General features: G+C 54.0%; 1 protein-coding gene and 1 non-coding gene across 4 annotated transcripts in view; one reads left to right on the top strand and one right to left on the bottom strand.

Annotated features, from left to right (window-relative positions):
• Positions 1 to 16,238, bottom strand: part of RNF157 (ring finger protein 157) — an 81,634-nt gene extending 65,396 nt beyond the window's left edge. For all 3 annotated transcript variants that reach the window (XR_016224056.1, XM_017338920.4, XM_008250917.5), the window contains exon 1: positions 15,852 to 16,238. Coding sequence is in view for 2 of the 3 variants with exons in the window: in XM_017338920.4 (XP_017194409.3) it covers positions 15,852 to 15,939 (88 nt within the window). In the remaining variant the exon portion in view is untranslated. The remainder of the gene's footprint in view (positions 1 to 15,851) is intronic.
• LOC127488560 (small nucleolar RNA SNORD86) lies at positions 9,257 to 9,337 on the top strand. Its single transcript, XR_007916304.1, has one exon. It is a non-coding gene; the product is annotated as a small nucleolar RNA SNORD86 (small nucleolar RNA).
• Positions 16,239 to 16,887: the final 649 nt, after the last annotated feature.

Raw genomic sequence — 16,887 nt, 5'->3', positions numbered from 1 at the left:
CCTTCCCATCCTCCATTCCCAAACCTTTGTCTCCAATCTCTCTGTGGAGCTACACTCCAATCTTCTTGTTTTAATTTTTAAAGATTTATTTTTATTCATTTGAAAGACAGAGTTAGAGAGAGAGAGAGAAAGAGAGAGAGAGAGAATGGTCTTCAATTCGCTGGTTCACTCCCCAACTGACCACAACGGCCAGAGCTGAGCTGATCCGAAGCCAGGAGCCAGGAGCTTCCTCCGGGTCTCCCACACGAGTGCAGGGGCCTAAGGACTTGGACCATCTTCTACTCTTTTCCCAGGCCACAGAAGAGAGCTGGATCGGAAGTGGAGCAGCTGGGACTTGAACCGGCGCCCAATATGGGATGCTGGTGCCACAGGCTGAGGCTTTAACCCACTGCGCTACAGTACCAGCCCCTTTTCTACTATTTTTTTTTTAAATATCAATTTTATTTGAAAGGCAGAGTCACAGAGTGAGAGGAAGGGAGAGACAGAGAGACAGAGAGAGAGACAGAGATAGAGACAGAGACAGAGAGAGAGAGAGATCTTCTGCTCATTGAGCTGGAGGCAAAAACGGGATATCCAGATGAAAAGATGAGGCAGGTGGCTTAAGATTGGAATGTAGGGGGCCAGCGCTGCGGCGTAGTTGGTTCAGCCACCACCTGCAGTGCCAGCATCCCGTATGGATGCCAGTTCGAGTCCTGGCTGCTCCACTTCCAATCCAACTCCCTGCTAATGCACCTGGGAAAGCAGTGGAAGCTGGCCCAAGCCCGAGTCTCTGGGCCCCTGCACCCTGTTGGAGATCCAGATGAAGCTCTTGGCTCTGGCCCTGTTGCAGCCATCTGGGGAGTGAACCTTTCAAGTCAATAAGTAACTTAAAAGCGAGAGAGGGCCGGCGCCGCGGCTCACTAGGCTAATCCTCTGCCTTGCGGCGCCGGCACACTGAGTTCTAGTCCCAGTTGGGGCGCCGGATTCTGTCCCGGTTGCCCCTCTTCCAGGCCAGCTCTCTGCTGTGGCCAGGGAGTGCAGTGGAGGATGGCCCAAGTGCTTGGGCCCTGCACCCCATGGGAGACCAGGAGAAGTACCTGGTTCCTGCCTTCGGATCAGTGCGGTGCACCGGCCGCAGCACACCAGCAGTGGCGGCCATTGGAGGGTGAAAAGGAAGATCTTTCTCTCTGTCTCTCTCACTCTCTCACTATCCACTCTGCCTGTCAAAAAAAAAAAAAAAAAAAAAAAAAGCAAGAAAGAGAGAGAGAGAGAGAGGCTGGAAAAGATGACTTAAGAGCCGATACAGCTCCCCGGCTGAAGAAAAGCTTGGGGTTAACCACGCTCATTATTCCTTTGGGGCCACTTGTGATTCTGCCCACACATCTTTAGTAAAATCTACACTTTGAATACTTTTACGTGAATGAAAATTTTTGGAGGAATTGAAAGACAGACTGTCACATCCGCTGTGGGCAAAGACAGCAAGCTGGTGTCCAGGACACACGAGGGCCCCAGCTTTAGTCCCCTGGGAATTCCCAGACCTCTTGGGAAGGATTCTGGGGGAGGGGGGAGGCTCGGTCTCATTTCCCTGGATGCTGAGGGGCAGGCGAGCCCCAGCTGACTTTAGGACCCACTCTAAAGCCGTTTCCGCTCCAGGCACTCAGTTCTGCCGGTGGTGCCTCATTTCTTCCAACACCCAGGCCACAGAAGGCCCGGACGCACTGGCTATGCGCTTGGTGCAAAGCATCCTGGGCAGGACCTGGAGCTGTCTGCAGGCTGGGTCACAGAGGTCGCCGTGTCGGTCTACACCAAGGCCTGTGCCCCCCGTCTCCCCAGCCACCACTTCGCCTCCTTTCTCTCTCTCTCTTTCCTTCCTTCCTTCTTCTTCTTTTTAAAAGATTTATTTCATTTATTTGAAAGACAGAGTTACAGGGAGAGGTAGAGAGACAGGTCTTCCATCTTGCTGGTTCACTCCCCAAATGGTCCCAATGGCCAGAGCTGAACTGATCCGAAGCCAGGAGCCAGGAGATTCCTGCGGGTCTCCCACGTGGGTGCAGGAGCCCAACACTTGAGCCATCTTCTGCTGCTTTCCCAGGAGCATTAGCCGGGAGCTGGATCAGAAGTAGAGCAGCTGGGATTTGAACCAGTGCCCATATGGGACGCCGGCGCTTCAGGCCGGGGCTTTAACCCGCTGCACCATAGCGCCAGTCTCAGAGAATCACATTCTACATTAAAAGATTTACAGCTCCAAAGCTTAAAAATAATTTAATTTGAATCACTTTTAGAGATAAGTCTTTCTTAAAACACCATTTGGTTCCTCTCAATTTTAGCTCAAATTTCCTCTCTATCTTTCTGGAACTTTCTGCCCCAACTAATCTATTCATCATTCTCGAAACCCGTCCGGAATATCTCAAGCTTCGGTCATTACTAATACTCCTTTCTACACTGGGCTGTTTGAGGGTTCTGCCTTCAGAGTCTACACCCAGAACCCAGTCCTTAGTGATTATACTCTTCATTTTATTCTAAAGTCATAAACCCCTCTGTCCTTTTTAAACAGCTTTGTATAGAAAACACACAGCATAAAAATCCATCCACGGTACAACTCAATGGTTTTGGTAACGTCACCCCAACCGGGTCCACCACCCCTGGCTACCATCGACTCCAGCGCAGCTCAGCCCGAGGCCACGCTGTCCTGCCTCAGATCTCTACGAATTTGCTGCTTCCGGCCATCTCGTAGAAACAGGCTCATACAGTGCATCTGGCTTCTTTCACTTAGCCTAATATTTGGAAGTTAAGTCACGCCGAGCAGCACGGACCAGCAGTCCACTCCTTTAATTGGCTGAACAGTGTTTCACTGAGTGAATACGCTGCGTACTGTCTGTCCAGAGTGATGGACACCTGGATTATTCCCAGTGTTTCTGGCCACTGGGAGCAATGCTGCTATGAATATCTGTGTGCGTGTCTGCTTCTAGACATTCTCTATCTCTTCGGAACGGATCATAGACGCGGACCTGCTGGGTGAGGTCAAGACTGCCCAGCCCTGTCCGCACTGGCCGTGGCATTTTACATTCCCCTCGGCAACTCACAGGGATTCAGAATCTTCTGTGTTCTTGTCAACGTTTGATGGTATTTTTAAAAATTCCTAGCTATTTTCATTTTATTTGAAAGGCAATGATGGCCGGCGCTGCGGCTCACTAGGCTAATCCTCTGCCTTGCAGCGCCGGCACACCGGGTTCTAGTCCAGGTCGGGGCGCTGGATTCTGTCCTGGTTGCCCCTCTTCCAAGCTGGCTCTCTGCTGTGGCCAGGGAGTGCAGTGGAGGATGGCCCAGGTGCTTGGGCCCTGCACCCCATGGGAGACCAGGAGAAGCACCTGGCTCCTGCCTTCGGATCAGTGTGGTGTGCAGGCCGTGGTGGCCATTGGAGGGTGAACCAATGGCAAAGGAAGACCTTTCTATCTCTCTCTCTCACTGTCCACTCTGCCTGTAAAAAAAAAAAAAAAGAAAGAAAGAAAGGCAATGAGAGAGAGAGAGAGAGAAAGAAAAAGAGAGAGGAGAAAGAGAGGAAAGAGATCTTCCATCTGCGGCTCACTCCCCAAATGCCTGGAGCCAGGAACTCCACGTAGCTCTCCTGCGTGGGTGGCAGGAACCCAAGTTCTTGAGCCACCATCTGCTGCCCCAGGCACATCAGCAGGAAGCTGGGTTGGAAACGGAGAGACTGACCCAGGCACCCATCACTATGGGATGCTGGCATCAGAGCAGCACCTGCCCCTGCGGTGCCACAGTGCTCGTCCCGGGACCCGAGTCCCTGAGCCATCAGGGCTGCCTCCCGGGGCACGCGGTAGCAGGAAGCGGAGCCCAGACCTGAACCAGGCGCTCTGATACGGGATGTGGGGGTCCCGGGAGGTGTCCCAATCGCTGCACCAGACTCCCAGCACAGCACTGGAATCCTTTCTAGCTGTCCAGTCAGCAGAAGCGGTACAACAACGCGTTATCACTGTGTTGCCGTGACTGCTGACGCTGAGAGCCGTTCCACGTCTTGTTGGCCACTCCTGTATCTTTCCTGGTGAAACGCCTATTTAACTCTTGTCCATTTTTAAATCGGGCTGTCTTCTTAGCAGAGTTGTAAGAATTTTTGATATATTCTCGATACAAATCCTTCATTTATAAACGTTTTTGGTTTTGATCTGTAAACACTTCTTCGAGGAGGTGGCCTGCCTGTTCATTTTAATGTCGTTTGAAGCACAGATATTTTTAATTTGAAGAAATCCAATATGTCATTTTTTACCTGTATGAACCGTGCTTCCAGGTCATGTCTGAGAACTCCTTGACCAGTCCTAATCAAATAAATGTCTCCTCCCAGGTCTTCTTCTGGGGGTTTTAGTTTTAATTCTTGCACTTAGGTCCACGGTCCATGTTTTTTAAGGAGCTTTATTGAGACATAAGTTACATGGCATGCAACCTGCCTATCTCGAGTGCACAGCCCAGCGGTTGTCGGTTTATCCCCCGTTACGTAACCGTTCACCACTATCTAATTTTAGAACAATTTCATTACCTTAAAAAGAAACCCATTAGCAGTCACCTCATTTCCTCCTCTCCCCCGTCCCTGGCAGCCTCTAATCCACTTTCTGTCTCTGTGGATTTTCCTGTACTGGACATTTCATATAAATGGGATTATACCAGAGATGGCCGCCTGCATCTGGCTTCTTTCACTGAGCAAAATGTTTGCAAGATTCACCCAAGCATGGTGGCACAGATCAATTCTTCATTTTTTTTTTTGACTGATGAACAACGTATCATTACATGGATTTACCACGTTTTATTATTTGTACCACTTGTCAGCTGGTAGGCATCTGAGTTATCGCCACCTTTTAGCTACTATGGACATTCACATACAAGTTTTTTTGTGAATGCGTTTGTCAGCTTTTGGGGAGTGGCACTGCCGAGTCATATAACTGGTCACTTGAGGCGCTGTCAGTGGTGCCCAGTGGCTGTACCACTTTACATTCCCCTCAGCGGGCCGTGCGGATTCATTTCTCTGTATCGTTGTCAACACCTGTCACCACTGTACTTTTGATCACAGCCATCCAGGTGGGCTCTAACTGTACTTTTGATCTGTTGTTTCCCGATTGGCTGATGACACTATGCATCTTTCCATATGCTTATTGTCCACTGTACACCTGTTCTGGAGAAACGTCTATGCAAGTCCTTTGCCCCCCCCTTTTTTCTTTGACAGGCAGAGTTAGACAGTGACAGAGAGAGACAGAGAGAAAGGTCTTCCTTCCGTTGGTTCACCCCCCAAGTGGCCTCCACGGCCGGTGCGCTGTGCCAATCCGAAGCCAGGAGCCAGGTGCTTCCTTCTGGTCTCCCATGGGGTGCAGGGCCCAAGCACTTGGGCCATCCTCCACTGCCTTCCCGGGCCACAGCAGAGAGCTGGACTGGAAGAGGGGCAACCGGGACAAAATCAGGTGCCCCAACCGGGACTAGAACCCGGGGTGCCGGTGCCACAGGTGGAGGATTAGCCAAGTGAGCTGCGGCACTGGCCCTTTTTTAAATTGGGTTGTTTTTATATTGAGTTTTGAGAGCTCTTCATATAGTCTAGACACAAATCTCATCATGTGCATGATTTGCAAACGTGTTCTCCCAATTTCTGAGTGGTCTTTTCTCTCTGTGGCCCACTTGGAGTTAATTTTGGTGATGTGACAAAAGAGTTTGCATTTTTTTTCTTGTTAATACTCAGTTGTAGCCGGCGCCGCGGCTCAACAGGCTAATCCTCCGCCTAGCGGCACCGGCACACCGGGTTCTAGTCCCGGTCGGGGCGCCGGATTCTGTCCTGGTTGCCCCTCTTCCAGGCCAGCTCTCTGCTGTGGCCAGGGAGTGCAGTGGAGGATGGCCCAAGTGCTTGGGCCCTGCACCCCATGGGAGACCAGGATAAGTACCTGGCTCCTGCCTTTGGATCAGCGCGGTGCGCGGCCACAGCACGCCAGCCGCGGCGACCATTGGAGGGTGAACCAACGGCAAAGGAAGACCTTTCTCTCTGTCTCTCTCACTCACTGTCCACTCTGCCTGTCCAAAAAAAAAAAAAAAATACTCAGTTGTCCCAGCATCACAGAGGTGTCTTGGCACTTTCGTCAAAGTCGGCTGACAATAAATAAAAGGATTTATTTCTAGCCTGTAATTCTGTTCTACTATATTTTGTTATAAACTGAAAATACCATACTGTTTTGATTACTGTGGCTTTATAGTTTTTTAGAATAGAGTAGCAAAAAATCTAACTTTGTTCTTTTTCAAAATTTTTTGGATATTCTATATCCTTTGCAGTTCCATACAAATTCTAGGACCACCTGGCCAATTTCTGCAACACATCCTGCTGGGATTTCGACGTGGAATGCATTCAGTTTTTAATCAGTCTGGAGAACGCCAGCTCTTGACGACACTGAGTCTAGCAGAGGCAGGCGTCTGGCACAGCAGCTACCAACCGCTGGGGACACCCACGCCCCGTATCAGAGGCCCAGCTCCACTCCAGTCCTAGCTTCCTGCTATGTGCACCTGGGAGGCGGCAGCGATGCACAGGTAGTGGGGCTGCCACATGGAGCCCCAGATTAAGTCTGGCTTCTGGGTTCAGCCTGGCCTAATGCGGCTATTTGAGGATTATTTTTTAAAACATTTTTATTTTATTTGAAAGGCAGAGTCATAGAGAGAGACAGAGACAGAGAGAGACAGAGAGGGAGGTCTTCCATCTGCTGGTTCACTCCCCAGATGGCCACAACAGCCAGAACTGTGCCAATCCGAAGCCAGGAGCCAGGAGCCTCCTCCAGGTCTCCTACTCGGGTGCAGGGGCCCAAGGACCTGGGCCATCTTCTGCTGCTTTTCCCAGGCCACAGCAGAGAGCTGGATGGGAAGTGGAGCAGCCAGGACTCCAGCCAGCACACACACGGCATGCTGGCACTGCAGGCAGCGAGCGGCCTTACCCACTATGCCACAGTGTCGGCCCCTATTTGAGGATTGAACCTGTGGATGGAAGTACTCTCTCTGCATTTCAAATAAATAAACAGGTTAAAAATATTATCTTGTAATCAATGAGCATGAAAAGTTTGTATTATTTAGTTTTTAAAATTTCTTTGAAGCTTCAATCTTGACAATATTTTGGAATTTTCAGTGTATCAGTCTTATACTTCTTTTTTTAAGTTTACTCCTAAGAATTTTATTATTTTTTGATGCTATTAGGGATGAAAACGTTTTTATAATATCATCCTCAGATTATTGCTTGTGTTTAAAAATACAATTGATATTTGTATGCTGTTCTTGTATCTGCAACCTACCTAATTTATTAGTTGTAGGAGTTTTTGTGTGGTGTGTGTGTGTGTGTGTGTGTGTGTGGAATTCTTGGTATTTCCTACAGAAGGAACATGCCATCTGTGAATAAACATGGTTTTACTTATCACTTTACAAGCCGGATACCCTAAACATTTTTTAAAGTCCGTATTGTGCTAGTTAGGCTCTTCAGTACAAACACCCAGGGGCGGAAGCAGACATCCTCGCCCCGCCCCGCCCCGCCCCTGGAATTATCAGGAAAGCACCCGGTGCTTCACAGGGAGTACAACGCTCTTCACGGATACCCGCTACCACGTCAAGAAGCTCCTTCCTGTCCCTAGTGTGGAATTCTCACGTCCATCGATGTTGGATTTTGTCAAATGTTTCGCCTGCATCTTTGAGATGATTCCATGCTTTCATTCTCCTATTAATATGGCATATTAACACTGACTGATGCTCAAGTCAACCTTGCATTAAACCATCCTTGCATTCCTGTGATAGATCTCACTTGGATATGGACTATTCTAGATTTAAAAACATTTTTTTATTTGTTTGAGAGGCAAAGAGAGAGGGACAGACAGACAGAGACAGAGAGAGGATACTCCCATCTGCTGGTTCACCCCCAAACACCAGCAACAAAGAGGGGGCTGAAGTCAGGAGCCAGGAACTCAGTCTCCATCTCCCATGTGGGTCACAGGGATCCAAGTGCTTGGACCACCACCTGCTGCCTCCCAGAGTCTGAATTAGAAGGAAGCTGGAATTTAAAGTAGGGCCAGGACTTGAACCCAGACTCCCCAGTGTGGGACACAGGTATCCTACGTGGTAGTTTAACTGCTAGCCCACACACCAGATCTTACTCTGCATCCTTATTTCTGTAGGCTTATCTCTGACACTAAATGATAAGCACTGAAATTTTGGAAGGAGTATAATTTTTAGACAATGATTTTTAAGAACTATGTAATCTGAAATTTTGTTTCACATGTTCACAGAACAAGAACTCATTCAGCAGCTCCAAACTCAAGTTTAGCACCTAGTTCCCAAGAATAATTGAGATTGTTAAATTTTATACATCAGGGTTGGTGTCGAGGCACACGGCTCAAGCTGCTGCTAGCAACACCAACATCAGAGCGCTGGTTCAAGTCCAGGCTGCTCTGCTTCTGATCCAGCTCCCTGCCAACATGCCTGGGAAGGCAGTGGAAGACAGCCCAAATACTTGGGCCCCTGCCAGCCACGTGGGAGACCCCCAGTGGAGTTCTGGGCTCCTGGCTGTGACCTGAACCAATGGCTATTTCAGCTATTTGGGGAGTAAAGCAGCAGATGTAAGATCTCTCTCTCTCTCCCTCTCTCTCTGCCCCTCCACCTTCTGCCTTTCATATAAACAAATAAATCTTTTAAAAAGTTTAGGATGTCAACTTGGCTAGGCTAGGGTGCCCAGTGTCTGTCTAGATGAGGGACTCTGGGGGTCAGCGTCCGTATCTGGGACTTCAAGTTAAGGAGACGACCTCGGACGACGTGGATTAGGCCTCATTCAATCATGCACAGGCACGGAGAGCAAGAACTGAGGTTTCCCAGTGGGGAAGGATTCTGCCTCAAGACGTGATGCACCGACCCTAGCTGAGCGCCCAGACTGCTGCCCTGCCCACCTCCGCACACACGCGCTGGCCCCTCGGAGTGAACCGCTGCGCGCAGCCCTCACCGGCCCAGCCAAGCAGCTCACATCATTCACGCTTCCTTCTACGGCCCAGGTCGTCCTGCCGGAGGCAGCCGGCTCCAGGGTTTCTGTCCCTGCTCGCCTTAGGCACCAAAATCTCCGAGCAGCTTGTGGGTCAGGCTCTGCGTACTGTGCCTACTTGATGCAGGTGCTCAGTGATGCACATTAATGGTAGCAAAAGGAGAAAAGAGATGCCAAGGAGCAAAGACAAAGTCGCTGTACGGGGACATCAGAGTCCCCGGATGCTGAGACACAATCACTCACAGTGACGGCCGCCCAGGGCTCCCCGACCCACGCAGGCCTCTGCCGGGGGTGACGCCAGTCCTGGTGTCAGTGATTCCACGGCCCAGCAAAGGGACCAAGTATCCAGAGCCCTGAAGACAAGGGTGACACAGCCACATGTGGACTCAGCTCCCACTCCACCCTCACTGGCCAGCAGCGGCCGAGCACAGGCCGCGCCGCCTGACACCTGGCAAACGACGCAGTGTTGCCTTGCTTCTCCGAGGGACCCACGAGTGTGCTGGGCAGAAGCTTCCAGAACAAGCTGCGGAGTGGCTGCCCCGTGAGACTGGAGAGAGTCCCGGGGGCTCGGGAGGAGCCTGCCTCAGGAGGTGGTCGCTGAGACCAGAGCTCGTCCCGGCCGCGCTCGCCCTGGCAAGCACCTCGGAGGAGTGCGAGGAGGCGCGGGAAAACCCAAGCCCAAGAAAAGGCGACAGCCCGGGAGGCTCCTCGGAGGACAGAACGGGAGAACCGTCCGTCTCTTCCTCCAAACCCAAGAAAAAGGAGGAGTTGGTTAGCAGTGATCTGCAGGGGACAGGGCAGCGTGGGCCCCCGAGGAAGGAACCCTCAGCCCAGGAGGAAGTGGCGCGGTGCAGCAGGAAGGTCCCCGAGAGAAAGAGGAGAAGCCAGGCCGCGGTGGCCCTGAAGCCACGCGGGCAGCGAGAGCAGCGCGAGAGACAGCAGCAGCTCCACGGAGCAGCCCCGGAAGAGCAGCAGACACTCCCTGGGGAGGCTGCCCGGAGCCACCCTTCCCAGCCCACGTCCTCACCCCGGTAAAAACAAACTACACGCACACACACACACACACACACATGCACATGCACACATGTTTGTGCACACACGCGCACACATGCACACACCCACACGTGCGCACACACATGCACACACGTGCTCACACGCACACACACATGCACACACGCACGTGCACACACGCATATACCACACATGCACACACACATGCATGCACGCACACACATGCACACACCCGCACACACGTGCACACACACGCACGCACATGCACACATGCAAACACATGCACATGCACACGCGCACACATGCAGACACACGCACATGCACATGCGTGCACATGCATGCACACACGCACACACACACGCACGCACACACCAAGAGGTAAAACCGGGTCTGGTGTTGTGGCACAGCAGACTGGGCTGCCCACGGCCAGTCCATGTCCCGGCTCCTCCTGTTCGGACCCAGCTCCCTGTCACTGTGCCTGGGGAAGCAGCAGAAGATGGCCCAAGCGGTTGGGCCCCTGCACCCACGTGGGGTTCCTGGATCCTGGCTTTAGCTTGGCCCAGCCCCAGCCACTGCAGCCATTTGGGTAATGAAGCTGTGGATGGAAGATCTCACTCTCTCTGTCTTTCCCTCTCTCTCTAATTTTGCTTTTAAGAAAACAATAATTATTTTAAAAATAAATAAAAATTTAAAAAAGTGAAACCAATCAGTCTGTTCTCAACAAAGTATAAATAAAGATTTATTTTATTGATGTGTCTACTGCTAGGCTAAATGCCCACCGCCCCCCCTCAGTAGCATTCTGAATTTCTCTAAGAGGCTTACGTCTCTAGACTTCAGAATAACAAATTATTCCTGTTTTCCAGTTTGCTAAAATTCCATGAGTCTTACAGAGAGCTCATGGGAATGAGTATTGTGAATAAACTAGGCCTGGATTTCAAAACCTTTGATACCACAACAGAGTGACCTTCTGATTCTGTTCTCCACTAACTCCTTACAGTTGGCACAGAAACTGGCAGAGGTACTGATTTATTTATATGAATTGGATTGTCTTTATAGTTTGCAGATTCCTTTCTGGATAGAGAGGAGAGGTCTAATGTCCCTTATCGACATGGATGTGCCTGCCAGAAAGCAAAGCCACATCTCTGCTGGACAAACGGATGGACGTGGGCATGTAAAGAAGCAAAGACCTCAAGACAAGGATCAAAAGCACGTATGGTATCTAGCTCAAAAAGTGCAAAGGCAGGAGGGCCGGCATGTAGCCCAGCGGTCAGGATACCCGCGTCCCACGTCAGAGCAGCTGGGTGCGATACCTGGGTCTGGCTCCTGACCCCAGCCTCCTGCCAACGCAGACCCCCGAGAGACAGCAGTGATGACTCGTGGGTTCCAACCACCCACGTATGAGACCTGGATTGTGTTCCTGGCTCTGCGCCCTGGCCTGGCCCAAGCCTGGCCTTTGCAGGCATTTGCAGAGTGAGCCCGGAATGAGCCAAATGATGGGACTGCTGTCTCTCCCTCTTGCCTTTCTACTTCTCAGATAAATAAATGGAAGATTTTAAATTGCAAAGGTACAACCAAATGCAGAGCTATAAATTGCTTTCTATGCTAATGCAGAAATACTAAATTGAAACTAACTCCTACCACAACTTCTGTTACTTAAATGATTAATAATCACACATTCATTAAAGCTAAAAGTCATCAAGAACACACGTTTACCATTATTCATTGCTGCATTCTTTGTAATAACAAAATACTGCAAAGAAATTCGAATACTCATCAACAGACTATGTATGGGGCCAGCGCTGTGGCGCAGGGGTAAAGCTGCCACCTACAGTGCCAGCATCCCATGTGCGTGCCGGTTCAAGACCTGGCTGCTCCACTTCTGACCCAGCTCTCTGCTATGGCCTGGGAAAGCAGGAGAGGATGGCCCAGGTCCTTGAGCCCCTACACCCACACGGGAGACCCGGAGGAAGCTCCTGGCTCCTGGCTTCGGATCAGCACAGCTCTGGACATGCAGCCATCTGGGAGAGAACCAGTGGATGGAAAATTCTCTCATTATCTGTCTCTCTCTGCCTCTGCCTCTCTCTAACTCTGTCTTTCAAATAAATAAATAAATCTTAAAAAGCGACTGTAAAAACATAGCGGCACATGCACAGAATATTATATAGTCGTTAAAAAGAACAGCTAAACTCTCCAACATGGAGGTAATGTAAAAGCAGCACCAGTGACTCCGAAATAAAAAGAACGAGGTGTAGGCGTTAAATGGCACACTGTGCCGTCGTCAGACAAGGAACGCCAGGAGAATCCCAAGGACACCCAATGTCTACACAGGGGTGTGGGCTCAGGGTACCAGGTGTGAGAGCAAGACTTTCACTGGGGCTGGCGCTGCGGCTCACTAGGCTAATCCTCCACCTGCGGCGCCGGCACCCCGGGTTCTAGTCCCAGTCAGGGCACCGGTTCTGTCCTGGTTGCCCCTCTTCCAGGCCAGCTCTCTGCTGTGGCCCGGGAGTGCAGTGGAGGATGGCCCAGTGCTTGGGCCCTGCACCCCCATGGGAGACCAGGAGGAAGCACCTGGCTCCTGGCTTCGGATTGGCGCAGCTCCGGCTGTAGCGGCCATTTGGGGGGTGAACCAATGGAAGGAAGACCTTTCTCTCTGTCGTCTCTCCCTCTAACTCTGTCTGTCAAAAAAAAAAAAAAAAAAGAAAAAAAAAAGAAAAAAGACTTTCACTGGAAACCTTTGCAGTTCTTTGAGACATTGAACCATGTGACTAACTTCTTAAAAAAAAAAAAAAACAAATAATTCTAAATAGCCACCCACTTCTATTACATCAAAGGGGGGGGGAATACAAATCAAAGTCCTAGTATGTTCTCAAAAATATTTAAATGTTTCAAGTTCTATGTGTGTACCAAAAAGAGTTTCAGTGTGGGGCTGACGTTGTGGGTGGCAGGTAAGTCGCCTGAGATGCCAGCATCTCATGGGCGCCAGTTGAGTCCCGGCTGCTCCACTTTTTTTTTTTTCTTAATTTATTTGAAAGGTGGAGTTAGAGACAGAGGCAGAGAGAGAGGTCTTCCATCTGCTGGTTCACTCCCCAAGATGGCTGCAATGGCTGGAGATGCCCTGGTCCAGCGATCCAGGAGATAGGCGTTTCCTCCAGGTCTCCCATGTGGGTGCAGGGGCCCAAGCAGTTGGGCCATCTTCCACTGCTTTCCCAGGCCATAGCAGAGAGCTGGATCGGAAGTGGAGCAGCCGGGACTCCAGCTGGTGCCCATATGGGAGGCCGGCACTGCAGGCGGCAGCTTTAGCAACTACGCCATAGCACCGGCCCCAGGGCTGCTCCACCTCTGACCCAGCTCCCTGCTAACGGCCTGGGAAAAACAGAAGATGCCCTAAGTGCCTGGTCCCCTGCCACCCACGTGGGAGATCCAGAGGGAGCTCCTGGCTCCTGGCTTTGGCCAGATTAGCCATATGGGGAGTGAAGCAGTGGATGGAAGATCCCCCACTTCTCTCTGTCTTTCCTCCTCTCTCTCTGTACCTCTAACATTCAAAAAAATAATTAAAAAAAAGTTCCAATGAAAATCAAAAACACAGAGAAGATAAAAAAGTAATTTCTGGTCGGCCCCGGGACCATCCTCAGAGGGAGAGGTGACAGACTCCCAGAGGGTTCCCTCTGCATGGCACCCAGACTACACGCATGTCCCAGCAGTCACCTGGAGAGAGCGGACTGTGCTATTGGCTTTGCTCCACGGTCAGCACCCAGGACAAAGGCCACTCTGTCTGGTGCCTCCACAGGGACAGGCCCCTGAGCTGTGTTTCTGCCACGGAACAGTCCCCTATCAACAAATCATCGGGGACGAGTTCACGACCCAATTCCCTGCGAAAGCCCCAGGGGTAGGTGGTGTGGCGGAGCACTCTGGCTGGATGACACCGGCCGCACCAGTTCCTCTCTCTGGGTCTCTGCTCGTGCCAATGGGCAGGCAGCGAAGGTCTGCGACACTGAGTCGTCTGAAGACCCAGTCGACTTAGAAACGGGGGGAGGGGGAGCCCCCACGCAAGGCCACCCGCATGCACAAAGGCTGCTGGCTGGGACAGGGACGTTCCGATTCCTACTTTCTGCATTTTTCTGTCAACATAAATGACTTGGTCCACTCTCGGTGAAGATTTCCCTCACGTGCAACCCCGGCTGGAAACGATTTACGGAGGCAGAGCCCTGGCGCAGTAGTTAAGGCGCTGCTCGCAGCACCAGCATCCCCTGTGAGTCCCAGCTCCACTCCCGAACCCAGCTTCCCGCTAACGCCCACCCGGGGAGGCCGAGCAGCTGGTCTCAGCCCGCCACGTCCCTCCAGGACGGAGCTCCAGGCTCCCGGCTGCAGCCTGGCCCAGCCCCAGCTGTTCCGGGCTTTAGGGGGAGAGAACCAGAAGATGGAAGATCTCTCTCTCTCTGACTTTCAAATAAGTGATTTTTAAAATGAGTTATAATTAGGGAGCTTTTGAAAGACTGGCAGGGTGGAGAGGACTAGTTAAGCCATAGGCACGGTGTGGGGTGTGTTAGTTAAGGGGAAGTTACAGCTGGGTCCTTCAGCCTTTGCTGTCACCATACAAGATGCGCACTTGAACTCACATCCCCAGGGAAGAGCCTTCCGGACACTCAGCTCTGCCACCTCCCTCCCACAGCAGCAAACTCTTCAAAACGCCCAGCTCAGCAAACGGCTCCAGATTCCCACCGATGAAAAAAAACCAAATGGTTTGAGAAAACAAAAACAAAAACAAAAACAAAAACAAAAAACACCATGGTTCCGCTGCGGATTTTTGTCCATTAAATCACAGAAGGCAGGCCTTCTTCAGCCCCGACTCCACGCGGGTCCCGGCTTCATCCGGCGGCGGCGCCTCACTACACCGCACTGGCTGGCACAGCCACAGCAGGAAACGCGGCTCTGGCACGCGCTGGGCTGGGAGGCAGGCTCACCTGGCAGGCGCTGGGCGCACCGCTGAGAAGCCAGCTCACCCCATTAGCAAGTCTTTATTGCACCCAAAGGAGACCGGGCCGGGCTCCAACTCCCACGCCTCACTGCAGGATGCCCCAAATCCCCACCACATCCTAAGCCAAGGAGCTGCTGGGAGCCCCTCCCAATTACAAACGAGAAGACCAGCAGCTGGGGCCGGCGCTCTGACCCACTCAGCGCCACCACCTCGGTGTGATGTCCCCTCTCCCACCTCCAAAACTGACGACACAGCCCATAACAGAGCGCTTCTGTGCCTTAAACAAAAGCCCCTGTCCCGTCCCAGGGCTGTCCCCACTGCAAAACCCAGGCGTGCAAAAGGTCACTCCGAGGGGGCCCTGACACTCAGCCACCCCAAACATTTCCGTCCAATCACCGACCCGCCTCGTGACAGCCCCCCAACCCGCAGCCCGCACCCTCCCGAGGTGCGGGAAACCCGAGAAACCCGACGCTCGCTCGCTTCTCCACAGGCCCCGGCTGCCGCAGTCCAGGGGCAGCACCTGGCGCAGGTGCCTGTCAGGGAGCCCAGGCCCCGCGCGCCCTGAGCCCGCGAGGGCTGCGGGACCCGGCGCGGGGAGGGGTGTCGGTGCGGGGCGGCCGCCGCATCCGCAGTCCCTGTCGCAGGCCAAACCACGCCGGGGGCTGCTCACGTGCTCGGGCGCGGGGGCTTGGGGACCCCGGCAGGCCCCTAGCGCAGCCCCCTCTGCTAATTCGCCCAGGGCCGGAGTGGGGGGCGGGCTCGGCCTTCCCCCCCACCCCGCTCCGGGACATCGCGGCCCGAGCCCCCTCCGCTCCCCAGCTCCCCTCGCCGCCCGCGGGCCCTCACCGGACTTGGGCGGGTAGCGGTACACGGAATTGGACGGGATGTCCACCTCCTCCACGCCCGCGTGCTGCCGGCTCGTCAGGGCCCCCATGGCGGCTGCGGCTGCGAGGCTCGGCCCGGCCCGGCCCCGGCGCCCGCGCCGCCCTCCGCGCCTCACCGCGGCCGCCCGTCCCGCGGCCGGTGCGGGGGTCGGCTGCCCGCCGCGAGCGGCGAGGCTGTGGCCGCTGGGGCTGCGGCGCTGCGGCTGCGGCGGCGGGGAGCCCCCGGCGCAGCCCGCACCATCCTCCGCCGGGCACCGCGGCGGCGCCTCTGCCGAAGGGGCTGCGGGACCGGGCCGGGGGCGCCGCCGCCGCCTCAGGCCGCGTGATGTCAGCGGCGGCTCGCGCGCGGGGACCGCGGCGACCCAGCCAATGGCGAGGCGGGGCGGGAGCGCCCGCGCGGCGCGGGCCAACGGGCTGCGAGCTGCGGCAGGAGCCGGCGGCGCGTGCCTCGCGCGGGGACGTGGCCGAGGGGGCTCGCGGCCGGGGGCTGCGCCGGGCCAGGCTCCAGGCCGACCCCTCGGCGCCGCCGGTGCGCTCTGCCCGGGATGCCGCGCGGGGAGCCGCCGCTCCTGCGGCCCGGAGCTCGCGCGCCTTTGTCCCAGACCTCGGAAAGCGTCCGCCCCCGTGGCTTCCCGGCCCCACCCCTGGGCATCTGCCCGGTCAGCCGTGCACCACCGCGCACAGCCGGGCCCTGGGGACAGGGGCTCCCGGGTCCCCACACCCCCCACCCCCGCCCCGCACCCCGGTCGGAGCGATTTCAGGAGCTGCAGAGGCGCCCGCACCTGCACCTCCCGCGCGCCGCCCAGCCCGCGTCCCGGGGGTCGGTGAGCCTGGCGGCCACTGCCCCCGCGTGGGTCTCTCCAGAGCGCACGCGCCCTCGGACGGGCTCGTGTAGCCCAAGTTAGGAGGGCGGCGACTCGAGATGCGATCCAAACACTCGGGGCCCTGGACACTGACCAGCAGGCCCGCGAGCCACGGAGGGCAGCCCCCCGGTGAAC

The sequence above is a fragment of the Oryctolagus cuniculus genome, chromosome 17, assembly GCF_051225735.1.
Source record: "Oryctolagus cuniculus isolate XC-2025 breed Fujian yellow rabbit chromosome 17, ASM5122573v1, whole genome shotgun sequence".
In the NCBI taxonomy this organism is placed as follows: Eukaryota; Metazoa; Chordata; class Mammalia; order Lagomorpha; family Leporidae; genus Oryctolagus; species Oryctolagus cuniculus.
The sequence above is the reverse complement of the archived record's forward strand: the minus strand, read 5'-3'. Positions and strand labels throughout refer to the sequence as shown.